Here is a 15,177-nt window from a genome sequence, read left to right on the forward strand (position 1 = left end):
TACTCACATTCTTTTACTTGGCGGAAAAATTTTCTTTCTCGTTTCACGGTGCATCGCGTGGGTATAATTGGCGATAGATTGCCAATCGAGGGAATACTTTTCATAGAGAAACGCGAAATCGCGTGCCGCGTCACGCCACGATTGGATTAACTTTCGTCGAGCGGCGCTGGCGTCGCTGCTTTTATCCCGCCATTTTTGCGCCGGGAGAGGCCGTCCGTTTCACGGTCGAACGAGGGGCAAGTGTGCTCAATTGCCGGATAAAGGTTCGTTTCCAAACGAACTTATCAATTGTTCCAACAATTGATTGGGTCAGAACACGGGAATTTAAACGGATTGCCGTTTTAACAGCTCGAAAATCGTACGATTTTCTTTTTTTTTTTACATTTAATTATTTTCTTCAATTATTTAACTTGATTTGGATTAGATCGAGGTTTTGGATTAAATTCGATTTAAACTTCGATTAAACTTCGATTAGGTTTAGACAATTGAATTAGATTATTGATTCGAGTTAGATTTTAGGTTAGGTTTATTGGATTATGAATCTTTCGATTCGATGGATCGGAACATAAAAATTTAAAGGGATAGTTTTATAATAACTTTTAAATTGTAATTCTTTCCTAGTAATAGTAATTTTTCAATCTTTTTTTTTTTAACTTTTTATGATTATTAAATTCGAATTAAATTTAATTTAAACTTCGATCAAGCCTCAATTATGATCATCTAGATTAGACTTGAACAATTAAATTAGATTTATCGATTCAGGTTAGGTTCGTTTTACAGACATCTTAATTTAAATTTCTAAAAAGTCCTGATAACTAAACGTACAAAATGTACAATAGAGTTTTATTAAACAATCTTTTAATCTTTCATTAAATGTTTTCTACAGTTTCAACAAAAGCTGCATAAAAATAATCTACTTACGGTGCAGTAAATGAAAAACGCGCCAAGCACAATAACTCGTAGAAGAACTGGGCTTGCAGCTCTCACCACCTGCGACAAAAGCAAAAATTACCATTTAAAATTAAGGATAAAAAAAAAAAGAAAAAAAAATCACGTATACACGCTAGACAAAATTGTAGACAAATGAGAACCACTGGCGGACGAGCGATTCGAGTTTTAAAGAGTCGAGACGAAAAAAACTTGACAAAGTTTCAGAGCAAGTATCCAAGGAAGTATTTTTATAATTGTCCAAGAGTAGTTCTACTTCTATCTCTCTCTCTCTCTCTCTCTGCCGTGACAGAGAGATTTACGCAAGAGATAAACGCATTATCGAAACTCTGCACTGGTTCGTTAAATACGGAAATCGGAAGTTGGCGAATTGTATTCCGACGAGGAATAACCAACAGTCGATCCGAAGTTTCTAGACACAATGGGAACGGTGCCTTCCCTTCTTAATCCAACGCAAGATTTCTCAACCTTCTCGTCTTCTTATCGAGTCCGCGCCGTCGAGGACGTAACGATAAGCATCTCTCTCGTTTTGAACTTAATATCGTCCCCGTGGTTTCGGGAGAGGAATTCTTCTCCCTCTTCTCATTTTATCATAGCTCATGAGCTTCGGTTCAATTTCAAAGTTAAGCATAAGTGGGAAAAAATATCGTCGCACGAAAAATAGTGAAATATTCGGATTAATCGATAGAACACTCGCGAATTGGAAATGATTTCTCGTCATTATCGTTTCTCAGAAGTTTAAAGGAGAAATATTCCATTATTAAAAAATTACTTGATCTGTTTTAAAACTAGTCTAAAATATTCTTCATTTTATATTGATATCTTTGTAATATTTTTGATTCTCGATTTTTATTGTTGTGTAATAAAAAAAATGTTTCGCATAAATAATTGAATAATTTCAAAAAGATATTGTGATGTTACTAGTTTTTTTTTTTTGTTTTAGATTTTGTACAGTAAAAAATATTTTACATAAAGTTATATATAAATAGTTTCAAAAAGATACATATTCTGTAGTTTTTTTTTTTTGTAGATGTAAAGGATGTGTAAAAATCGTGTCTACATATGTTTCTTTTTTCTATGTTTTTGAAACAGAATTATAGATTATTTATCAATTGATGCAATTTGATATTTTCTATATAAAAAAAAAAAAAGAAACAGGCAAAGTGATGGTCTATTGTTTATATTACAAACTTCAAATTGAAATATCTCCTAAAATAAATGTTCAAGTTGTATAAAATAGTGGTAAAAAGATATATATAATCCCTTTTAAAAAATATTAATGAAAACCATCTTCATTCCTATCTCTAAAAAATTATTTTCTTATTACGAATAACAAGAATTAGGACGAGACAGTAATATCTGGTAAACAAAAACTCTCTAACTTGAATAAACAAGAAATCTGTGACATATATATATATATCTTATCGACAAAGATTCATGGTAAAAAGATACATAATTCCCTTTAAAAAATATTAATGGCCTGAAACCATTGCCAAAATTCGAAAAATTATTTTCTTATTGCAACGATACAATATCTCGTAAACAGAAACTCTCTAACCTGAGCAAACCAAAATATTTACCCGAATATTAATCACGTCGACGAGGCAAAATTCGTAAAAATTGGTAAAATTTTTTCACCGCAAAGCAACCGCCGGCTAAAGATAACCGGCCCCAAGTCACTAATCTCCCTCTCTTATCTCTTATCTCGCTCCAAGGAGTGCAAAAAACTTCCCCACTCCCAAGGGAGAGCCCACCACAGCCATCCACAGCCCGGGTCCTCGTCTACGATTCTAAAAAAAAAAAGAAAAATAAATAAAACCCGAAGAAGCCCACTCTTCCTTTTTATATATAATATATATATATAAATGTACTCTCATTACTCTGGGGCTAAAAAAACGCAGCTATATATACACATATATCTTTCGTAGGGAGTGAATTCGCAATAAAAATGAGAAATCGACGGAGTTCGTTTTCTCTCTCTCTCTTTCACTCGGAGAACGAGTGAGCGAACAAGCGAGCGACACGGGTTGAACATTTTACGACCGACTGGCCGCTCGTGCGAAATAAAAGTGGCTCGAAAGAGGGGTGGGGACAGAGGGAAGAGGGGAGAGGGGACACGTGCAACCTGCCACCACTCTTCGCTCGAACGTCACCGAGCATTTTTATATATCCATGCGGCACGTGGTATCATCACGCCTCGTCTCGCGCGTGCCCAAGCATTTATCCTTCCTGCGTTCGTGAATCTTGGTCGATTCGAGTTTGTCGCGATATTTTACACACTTTTATTTATCTTATTCCGTGAATAATAGGAGGGATAGGAGAGGGATTAAATTGCATTTTTGATCTCGCCTCGATTTTAAAAACAACGCGGTTTCCGTCCTTGTTGTTGTCGCAACGATGAACCAATCAGAGAAAGGCTGACGGTAGTGGGGGAGCCTGTTCAGCCTTGAAATTGAACGAGTATGAAGTTTCGCACGAGTTATGCGGCAGGATTGTAAATGTTTCGCGAGCGAAGATTGGTTAGTTATGAAACACTGTAATTACGAGTAGCGTGTCGGTGTGGAAGGGAATGTAAATTAGAATGTTGAAACTCGGTATAGTACATACACATTCGTGAGAGGGAAGTTTTTTTGCATGTTGGAGAAAGTTGGAGATTAGAGTTGGAGATTTTGAAATAGACGAGCAAAGGGAAGGGACACGTATCCCTTTTGTCTCTATTCCCGCGTTATTCAATTTACAAGAACGCGTTGAAATTTATATAGGCGTCTGCCTATGTTCTACTATCCGTCGCGTGGAAAATTTTAAACAAAATCCACGAAACAACATTGGAAGAATTTTACAACGAAGAGAGATCTGTCAATTGATTTGTGGAATATTTATATAGAGAGAGACGTTAAAACAAAACAAAATAATAATAAAATTTATCGAATCTCCCCTATAAAATATAGAGAGGGAAAAGCGAGGAGAAAATTCGTTGAAGAAAAAGTTGGAAAGAAAACGGACGGAAAATCGTATTTAAATGAGACACGATGAGAGAAAAAATGGGTTTTGAACATAACGCGAAGAGGGTGAAAACGCATTTAATCAGTGGGTAGTAGATGGTGGGTAAGATGAAAAGGAACTCTTTAATGAAATTTCGGATCGTAGTATTTCGCGTTATAAGAGTAACGCTCGAATAAAATAAAGTAGACGGCCCGAAAAGAAGAAGGAAAAGAAGAAAAAAGAACGGCCACTCAAAGGAAAACGTTCAAAGGGAAGAGAAACGCTTGTCGCGAGATGAAGGAGGAGGAAAGGAAAAATCCTCTGACGTCAGGAAAAAAAACGTCAACGAACAGCGTCATCGTGGCAAAGGAAAAGTTTAACGCATTTAAACGAGATAAGATAAGATAAGATGCGTGAAAATTTAATTCTTTATATATTCGAATCCATTTTCGATTTTAATCATTCAAAAATTTTATAGAATTCAATTTTATAGAATTTTAATCGATAATAAATTTGGAAAAATATTTGTGTTCGAATATTTATTAAAAGTGTAGAGAAAGTTATCGAAGTATTCGGATCAGATTTTTCAAGAATCGTATTATGGATCGATGAATATTCGTACAAATTCTGTTCGATCTTTTCCTCGAAAAATTTTGATCTTGGATAGAATATTCATTTTGTATTGGAGAGTAAAAGAAATTTGTGGAAGAAAATTCTCCAAATATTTTTCCGAGAATCCGTCTTTTGAAGGCGTCATTCGATGCTGTTGTTCATTTCCTCGAGGTAAGGAAATGGCGATAACCCATTTGTTCCCGCACTTTAGTTCTCCTATAAGAGCTATGAATAACGGTAAATACGGCTTACCTTCATTCGAAACGCTATTTCCCCTTGTTGTTCGCAGTGGATTAGTTCCAGTAATATTCTCGACGAAATATTATCGTCCACGGTAATTTTTCCATCTTTGCTTCATTTTCTAATGGACCGAGACCATGAATATCACGGAACGGCGAACGTTTAAACAAAATATTTCATCGTTTTAACGTTTATACAATTTTTGTTTTAAATCGCGAAATTTTATCTTTTTGATAAATTCCGCTATCCTTCCCTCCTTTTTTTAATTCTGTAAAATCCTATTCTGTAAATTTATCACCTTTTTTTTTTTTTTTTTTTTTTTTTTACGAAACGATTAAACACATGAATTATTTTCCAATTTTATCTTCAGTCGATATTATAAATTATTGAGGTTAAACGTACGTATATATTTTTCCTTTAATATTTTTAAAAACCAATTGTAACGATGTAATTATTCTTGATTCTTCCCCCCCCCCTATCTCCTCTATTTTTAATCCTTCTTGTCAAGATTAATTTTTCTTTCTGCTCCAAGTTTTCCAAAAACTTTGACAATAATTCGTTTCCACACATACAGCGCTTCCATTGCTTCTATTACATTACATAATCCTTCGAATATTTCATCGAAACATTTTCTTTTTTTAATAAAAATAAAAATTGAAAAGATGAAATTCAAGGATGAAAATTCTCAACAATCAATAAAATTTTCAACGAAACATGTCACAGACCTCCTTCAATCTCCTTGTCAAAAAAAGAAAAAAAAACCATAATATATTTCACTATCGAAAGAAAAATTGTAATTCGCATAAATATCCGCAGTTTTAATTACATCACTCAACAACTAATATACTCTCGCGAGATTATTCGTAAATATTTTGATCCGTCGGCAAGTGGATGGTTATAATGTACTCGAATATGAATCGGCGTATAATTCGAAACGATTGGAGGAACACACAGCTCGCGTATGTAACGTGTACTGTCCACGTTTAAATATTTGCCACGGCAGGAAATATTTGCAGTCCGAACGTTTGAACAGCGCCCATCGATTTCACGGAATGGAATTCGAAAGAAATAATATCTCGATCGGTTAGAAAAAAAAAGAAAAAAGAAAAGAAAAATCTTATCCACTGCCGAAATTCGGAAATAAAATTCTTTCTGATGAAAGGTCAATAAACGTTCCTTGGAAAACGTTAAAATCAACTTGTCCCGTCTCGACACACAAGAAAATTAACTGGACTGCTCTGGTCATGCAGAGAGTTACGTCAGCTACAGTAGAACGTGTCTGTCTGTAGTCAGCCCGCCCGAGAGATAATTGGAAGCGTGGGAAATTTTTAACAAAGTATAGATACTACTTTACTTCTTTCATATCTGTCTTTGCGAAAAATCAGTTACAGGCACGAAGGAAGGAGGAAATTAAGCGAAAATAAGCTTCATTTTTCTTTTTTTTTTCTGGAAATTAAAAAATTTTTCAACGTAGATTAGAGAGTGACGAATAATTTTTGAAGTATTATTAATATCAATTTTATTAATACGTTAACGTTGGATTATTACCAATATTTTGAGAATATTTTAATTGCAATATGTAATTTTAATATACGATGTTATTTCTCTAGAAAAATTTCCAGAAAATTATTCATTGTCACTTTTAATTTCAGGAAAAATTAACTAATATATTTCCTTTTATTTTTTTTTAATTTTTTGCATATGAGGTTTACTCGCACCGACTTAAATATTAATAAAAAAAATATAATAAAATATATTGATAAAAATTTATCTTTCAGGGATTAATGAAAAATAAAAATTACAATTAAAAGTTAGGCAATCGATATAAGCTTTACTCACAACTTAAATATTAATTTTTCTGAGATTAATGAAAAATAAAAATAAAAATTACAATTAAAAGTTAACCAATCGATAAAAAAAATTGATAATTCTCAGGAAAAATTAACTGATATATTTCTCTCTATTTTTTTTTTTTTTAATTTTTTGCATGAACTTTATTCTTCAACTTAAATATTAATAAAAAATATAAATTAAAATATACTGATAAAAATTAATCTTTCAGGGATTAATGAAAAATAAAAATTACAATTAAAAGTTAACCAATCGATAAAAAAAAATTGATAATTCTCAGGAATACATTTCTTTCTATTTTTTTTTTTTTTTTTTTTAATTTTTTGCATATGAGCTTCATTCACACCGTCTTCAAATATTGACCTTTCTGGGATTAAATAACAAATAAAAAAATTAAGCAATCGACATAAATGATTGATTAGCGAGGCGAGAGGGGAATAATAATTGAATATTTTATCGGTTTCCCTCGGATATTAAACACCGCAATATCTGTAAAAAGATATAATTAACTGTTGGAAATATTCGCGTTAGAAATATTCCTCTGGCGGATGCACGATGAATTTATCGATAAGCAAGCGTTGGTGGCTGTTGGTTTCCAGAAGAACCTTTGGCAGAAAAGGGGAAAGATCCCGCCCTCCAAGGAGAATAGCTCCGTTTATTGGAAGGATATACCGGCATCATCAAGCTTCTGCTTTGTAACGAACCTCGAGGGAAATAAGGGTGGAGGGTTGCTAATACAGATTGAATCCTGTTCTTCTCTTCCCTGCCAGGCTTTTGGATTTTGTATTTCATTAGCGGTAACGCGCCCTGTTTCTCCCCCAATTTTTTTAATTTTTATCCTTCTATCTTCCAGCATCTTGCAGTATGCAAAATATGGTTTATTCCATCTTTTATACACACACATGTATATATATATTTCTTCCTCTTCCTTTTTTATCCTTTTTTCTAAGAAATATCTACAAAAAAACAGATAGGTTTCTCTCTTTTAACAAAAATAGATAATTATATATTTAGAAAACATAAACAACACATCTCTTCTTCATTATCTTCCTTACAACTTCTCTCATTCCTTATCCTTAGTTATCCATAATTAACTTTACCCTTGATACGTTTTAATATTCTTCAATGCCATAAGATGAGTCTTAAATAAGGATTATTATTTAAGATATTTTTTCTAAGAAATATCTCCAGAAAACAGACAGGTTTCTCTCTTTTAACGAAAATAGATAATTATATATACAAGAAAACAAAAACAATACATCTCTTCTTCATTTTCTTCCTGACAATTCCTCTTATCCCTGGTTATCCATGATTAACTTTACCTTTGATACGTTTTAATATTCTTCAATGCCATAAGATGAGTCTCAAATAAGGATTATTACTTAATAAAATATTTTTTCTAAGAGATATCTCCAGAAAACAGACAGGTTCCTCTCTTTTAACGAAAATAGATAATTATATATACAAGAAAACAAAAACAATACATCTCTTCTTCATTTTCTTCCTGACAATTCCTCTTATCCCTGGTTATCCATGATTAACTTTACCTTTGATACGTTTTAATATTCTTCAATGCCATAAGATGAGTCTCAAATAAGGATTATTACTTAATAAAATATTTTTTCTAAGAGATATCTTCAGAAAACAGACAGGTTCCTCTCTTTTAACAAAAATAGATAATTATATATACAAGAAAACAAAAACAATACATCTCTTCTTCATTTTCTTCCTGACAATTCCTCTTATCCCTGGTTATCCATGATTAACTTTACCTTTGATACGTTTTAATATTCTTCAATGCCATGAACTGAGTCTCAAATAAGGATTATTACTTAACGAGATAAAAATCTTCCCTTAAATTTTCCTGCAAAAGTTAGGAGCAACTCTGCACTCTATCTTTGATGCTCCTCAGAGAAGAGCTTTCAACGATTCACTTCTTATTCTTCCATGCTCGTCACATTGTGCCTGTGATGATAAAAGATGGAGAGATAGATGGACAGATTCTTATTTTTCTCTACAGAAAAAAAAAAAAAAAATACCGATGATTGGTCAACCTTGAAAAGAAAAAGAAAACTCATGAAAAGGGTTCTCGATGCAGAGGAACGGTTAGGTTGATGCATGGACTTTGAAGATGTTGCCGATGTTCGCAGCAGATTGTCACCAGGGTATGGAAGATACGAGGAGCATGTTCCCTGAATCTTATGAATAACTCATAAGTCACGTACCGTCTGGAGATTGCCAGAGATCCCGGATGATAAATCCTATTTCTCGAGAATGTCAATGTTTCTTTCTTTCTTTCTTTCTTTTTTTCTCTCTCAAACTTAACCTGCAGGCAAAATAAACGAAACGTGAACCTGACGTTCGCAATAACCGATAACAAGATCTTATTCTTCATTTATATACCAATTTCTGAATCCTCTTGCCTCGCAAAATTGTAATATATAAATCTGGAAATCTTTATTACCTGTACGAACAAGATGTCAGATATCCAACTTTCTAAATTCTAAAAGGCCAGGTTTGAATTAGCTTCAGATTATTCCAGATACGATGATAATTCTGATTTCTAGGATTTCTAAATTACAGGCTGAGCTGGATTAAAAAGAACTGGGTTAGAATATCAAATGTAATTCATACTTAAGACAGTTTTAATCTCTTATTTTATTATACCATCATTAATAGTTTTGATCAAATGTTCATTTTTATCTTTTTTACCTGATTATTATCTTCCAAACTTATTACTTCTACTTGCCTGAGAAAGAAAAGAAAATCGATTATCGACGCTTGGATAATAGTATTCACCACGATCACCTTGAATTTAACGAGTTCAGCTCGATTACAAATAGATTGTTACGTCCTCAAAGCTTCTTCTCCTCCTCCTTTTAATTGACTCGATTTCACGGCAGGGTTGACACTTACACCTTTAAACATCTTTCCATGGATTGAATTGTTACAAATTCAAAAAATGGAGGCGGGGGAGAGAAGGCAAAAAGGATCCATCGTCCAAGAATCTATCAGAGAATATGTAGAATAGGATTTCTTTTTCCAATTTTCCTTTATATTCCTTCATATTTGTGAAGTAGGTTAGTTATTATTGAAGGGAATATTCTATTATTACGTTTGTCAGGGGATTAATAATGAAAAATTCAATGGGATAGAAATTTCGTGAAATAACACTTCCTTCTTCTTCTATCTATGGACTATTTGATAAATTTTATTTAAGAAAGTTTTTGTATTTTATTTTAGAGTTTAAAAATTTCTATCCAAGTACTTTTCAACATTGAGAAGATACTGAAAGCTTGAAGAATTGAAATAACACAGACATGTAATATTTGTTCATACATCATGTAGAGAAATTAAATCTTGAAAATATAATAATGATAGACGATGTTTTCAAATAAAAAAATTTAAACTTCTCTATTTAATCGTTAAAATTTTTTCTTTTTTCTATTTATAACGAAGCGTGTATTAATTTCACCATAAAAAAAAAATTGGAATATTTCTCTTCGATTCGAACAATTCGATACTCGAAATAAGAGATCCTTAAAAGAAGAAGAAGAAGAAAATCTAGATTCTTTCGATAAAATTTCTTCCATATATATCAATCCTAAAATCAATCTTGCATGAAATAGAATCGACAACATTCGACCAATGAACGAAATTTCAAATTATATTTCGTTGAATAATAATAACTCTGTGAAAAATTCTTCTCGTGTCGGGATAAATTTCTTCATCGCCCTTCCAAAACTCATTCCAGAACTGTTGGCAACATTGCGACAAGAATTAATTCGGAAACAGACATTTCAAGCGGGGATCTGATATTTTCCAGGGAAAAACGGCTATGTTTTTTCCTTCCTCCTTTTTTTTTTTTTTTTTTGGTCGAAGGTCAGTCAGCCTCGTGACTCGCTTCTCTTTTTCCCCTCTCGGCTCTTAATTTCCCTTAGCGGTTTCGTCGTGTCGGGCAAAACGGTTGTTCCGTTACGATGGGGGCGAAAAAGAAAAAAAAAGAAAGAAAGAAAGAAAGAAAAGGGAGAAAAGGGTCTCGGTTTTCGCATATTTCACCGTCTTTCCCCCACTACTCCCCATCGACCCCGTGCCCGTTTCTTGTTATTCGGCTAACGACCACCGTTAGGAGTGTTTATTTTGAAGCTTGCACGAGAGAATGTCCGCTCTTCTTATTTTCACTGCCTTCGAAATCCAATACGATTCTAAGAAGAAAAAAATTTTCTCCTTTTTCTCTATCTATCTATCTATCTATTTCGCGTATTTATTCGTTTGACCGCGTAAACGCAATAATTGAATTTAGTCAACAAAGAATTCAGTTATTTAGTTTTCTGTTTATAGCTACTATTATTTTTAGAAATAACATTCTCAATTCGCTCGTATTTCAACGATAACGTTTCCTCGAAACGGAGCCTCTTCGAGCGTGAGACAGACGAGGATAGTTGATTCCCCCTCCTCCCTGCTTTATGAGAAGCATTAAATTAATTATTCTCGCGTATAATTATTTTCTTTTTCTCGAAGCTTTCTTCTTCTAGATCTCACAAGAGATACGAATTTTAAAATTATAATTCATCTCCTTCTTTATTATCACTGTTAATAACAATTCGTTATGATTTAATAATAATTATTAAAAGATTGAATTTTATCTTTTCGTTTACAGTTTGATGAACTTTTTAGCGCCATGCGATATGCATAATTTTTTAATTGGGATTATAAATTTATTCTCATTATACTCGATAGAATCAAATATGGTTGAATAACGTTAAATTACGGGATAATTTTCACGATAATGAAACACCGAGTCGTTTCACGCGATCACGAACGATCGAATTCGAGGAGTTCGATCTTATGGCGATTTCTCGAGTCGTTATTCGTCGGCTTCGAAATTTTATTGGTCTTCCAAAAACGTGACAAGCTTTAACGTCGAAATTGTCGGAACGAAATTTTAAAAAGCACTTTTCACACTGGCGCACGGTTCATAGACTTGACGTAACTTTTTTCTTGCCTGAACAGCATTTTTACCTTTTCCATAACAAAAAAGTAAAATATGCCGAAAATACACCTTTCGATCTCGCATATTTGTCATCACCCGCGAAAAACACACAATCGAACGAATTTTTCTTACAAATGAACCATGAAATGCCAAAATATATAATGGCAGCACTGTTTAGAATGAAGTTGGCTGCATAAATGTTCGACTAGCGACACTGGTATGAAGAAACAGAATTACTTTCCGAACAACGAATAGCCTGCGATCCAAATTCAAAGCACAAACGATCGTAGATCAGAATGATGTTGAGTATGATTTTGATCAAGAGTTGGAATTTTTGAAACTGAGAACTAATTTCCGTTCTAGCATTGGACGTTCAGATATTAATTCACAATTGATTTCTCAAGTTCAATTTAACAACAACAAAAGATCATCCGAGCCATGTATGATAAATCTCTAAATTTAAACTTTGAACTGTTCGAGCTATCGAATTCTTATCGAACACTTAAAAAGTCAATTCTCCAATTTCCAGTTTGCTTTGCAATTGATACCTTCGATCACGATACCTCGATCCATCAAAGACACGCCACATTCACGTTCACCTCTCGGTTCAGAATGAAGTTGGCTGGATAAACTAGCGACACTTGGTGTGAAAAAAATGAAGTTACTTTCGAACAAGCCAATATCATATATTGCTAGGGATATTTGGGAAATTACTCGGTGCACGTTCGATGCTCCATTAACGGGCCGAGATAAAAGTGTAATAGGATGGTGAGGGCGAGAAGAACCGGAAGAAAATGGAGTTGGAAGGGGCGAAGTGAAAGGGGAGTTGTTAACGGGTGCTCCAAGAACAGTGGAAGCAGCTCTGCGTGGAAAGCTCCCCTTCGGCTAATGATTTCTCCTGTATTCTTGCCCCGCCCCGCCCCCGAAGGACACTCTTCTTAATTTTCCACCAACGGATCTCCACGCCCACGATTGCGTTAATTCTCCCTCACGATTTTTCCTCCTCGAGATCGTTCCCAAGATGGCTACCCAAATCCATAAAAACTCCTTCATCCTCCTCCAATTTTCTCTCTCGAGTGTGATTTTCGCGTCTAGAATTTTTTTTTTTTTTTTTTTTTTAAATTTTCAAGCTAATTGAATACAAATATTTATACTTTCAATAAATGGATTTCGATGAACGGATAGCGCGATAAATAACGCTGAGAATAATTGCACGTAGAACGGAGAAGAGAAGTTTTTAAAAGATCCCATTTGGCGCGTTATATAATGGTCTATACTACTGCCGACGAGAAAAAAGGAGACGTATTAGTATTCTCGTCCGCTTGTTTTTGTTCGCTTTCAATTTGGTTATACGTTGATTGTTGTAAAGTTTAATGAGAACGTTTGCAACGTTTTATCTTAATTGTTGTATTTCGTCTGAAATTGAACTGACTGCTGACCATTGGAATAATTAAAACCCTTTAATTGCGGTTTATAAACCAAACAGTAAAATTATAACCAGAGGCGGGTATGGCGCATAACAACAATTTTCATGTAAACAGACTTTGAAGAATTCTTATACATTTCTTTAAATCTATTTTGATGAACAATTTGTGACAATTATTGTCTCGAAAAGAATAATTTTGAATTATTGAATGAACTATTATATTCCAAGAGTATTTTTTTTTTTTTTCGATTGTGCTAAAAGTACCCAAAAGCGGTTAAATTAAAAGGCATGTTTAAGTTTCAATATTGCATACGTGTTCATACGCATGAATTGATATATATAGACTGTATAGCTTGAATTTACAGCATCGATGAATAATTCCACTCATACGTGTCTGATAGTTTATTATTAATTATTAATTAAGGAGATATACCAGGCCACGTTGATTCAAACTTTTATTAATATTAATTATTTCAGAATAAATATTTATTGACAATACTTTGAAATTATTCGTAAATATTTTCATCGATATCGAATTATTGTTACTTGAAATTTAATTTAAACTTACCGATTGACGATATTTGTACTTACCGATCGATCTTTATTCTGTCGATAAATTTGTAATTAACGACAAAGTGTGTACTAATTCAAACTATTCATCTATTTTTCAATCATTTCATATTCACGAAAAAACCATCTTCATTTTCAACCATTCCAATCGTATATATCGCCGATAACAATATGCCTGGCCATATATCCCCCGATACCACTGGCTATTCCAACCAGGCGATGATTTCCTCAAACTTTTCCCTTCGTAAATAAGAATTTACTCGAACTTTTCAACCCGTTGAATAAACTTCTCTTTCCCATAAATCGTTCTGGAAAAATCGAATAAGCCGTTGGAGAATGAATCGAAGGAAAAAATCGCGGAACAAAGTTGGAAGAACTTTGACGCCTGTTCTCGGATATTTTTATGATACGATAGTTGTGAGATCGACTGACTGACTGACTGACTGACTGGCCTCGATCGAAGAAAGCGATACCGACCGAGTAATTAAGCAAACGCGATTCTCTTCTCCCTCGAACGAGTTTCTAACATTAAATCACAGAAGAGTGGCAGACTAATTTTCCCCAGTGCAAATCCTTTTCTTGCGAAAAAGAAAAAAAAAAAAATAGATTCGACGAGATTACCGAGCCAGCCACGTCGTGGATTTGCATTCATCTTACTTCCTACTTCTGTAATTACATTAAAGACGTTTCGAAGAAAGGGCGAAGCAAGACTGTAAATGAACAAATTTACAGTTTGAATCCCAACCCCTTTGGTTTTCATTCAATTCTCTTCTTCTTGCGATGAATTCTTCTGCGATTGATTTAATTACTTTTTTTTTTTAATTTTAGAATATTTTATAAACGAAATAAATATTTACGATTTTACGACTTTTATCCCCTTTCCTTTATTTCTTCTCTCAAAGATATCAAAAGTTTTGATAAAAGATTTATTTATTTATTATTATTATTATTTATTTATTTATTATTATTTATTATTATTATTATTTATTATTATTATTATTATTTATTATTATTATTATTATTATTTATTTATTTAAAAATATTTCTTTCGATTTATTTTGTGTTGTGTTAATGCTCCCTTGGTAAAATAGGTTTGACTATGTATCGGCTTACAGCTAGTCTTCCAGCGAAAAGTTTTTCCGAGAAATTTCTTACTCGACACCTTCTCGTAAGGTGCTTATCGTTATTTTTCTTGTATGCACATTATCGCTAGAAACTATATAAATATTTTTCTTATTTTTTCGCGGAATGCGATTTATATTCCATTCTTCCGTTTAATGTACTTCGAAAGTAATAATTCTTCAAGAGAATCACATTTTTTTATTCATCCGTTATTTATAAATTTAAAAAAAAAATATTTCAAATCGATAATAAAAATTCTGATTCTAAAATCGAAAAAAGAAATTGCTTTTTAACAAAAATTCCAACGTAATAATAATTATTATTATAATTCCAATATTCTCCGGATAAAATCACGATAATCGATCGATTTGTACAATTATTTTATCTACTTTCTAATATTAATCCATCCAATAATATTACAATAATAAGAATG

The 15,177-nt window shown here is 33.0% G+C and overlaps 1 protein-coding gene and 1 long non-coding RNA gene across 2 annotated transcripts in view; both read right to left on the bottom strand.

Moving 5' to 3' along the window:
• Nucleotides 1-15,177, bottom strand: part of LOC413568 (probable G-protein coupled receptor 158) — a 168,449-nt gene that overhangs the window by 25,520 nt on the left and 127,752 nt on the right. The window contains exon 6 of the mRNA XM_016913572.2: nt 922-990. Coding sequence (XP_016769061.2) covers nt 922-990 — 69 coding nt within the window. The remainder of the gene's footprint in view (nt 1-921; nt 991-15,177) is intronic.
• LOC102654654 lies at nt 6,902-14,448 on the bottom strand. The gene is made up of 3 exons (XR_001703942.2): nt 9,098-14,448; nt 8,673-8,959; nt 6,902-8,598 (listed from the first exon to the last, which is right to left on the bottom strand). It is a non-coding gene; the product is annotated as an uncharacterized LOC102654654 (long non-coding RNA).

This window comes from Apis mellifera, linkage group LG8 (assembly GCF_003254395.2).
Source record: "Apis mellifera strain DH4 linkage group LG8, Amel_HAv3.1, whole genome shotgun sequence".
In the NCBI taxonomy this organism is placed as follows: Eukaryota; Metazoa; Arthropoda; class Insecta; order Hymenoptera; family Apidae; genus Apis; species Apis mellifera.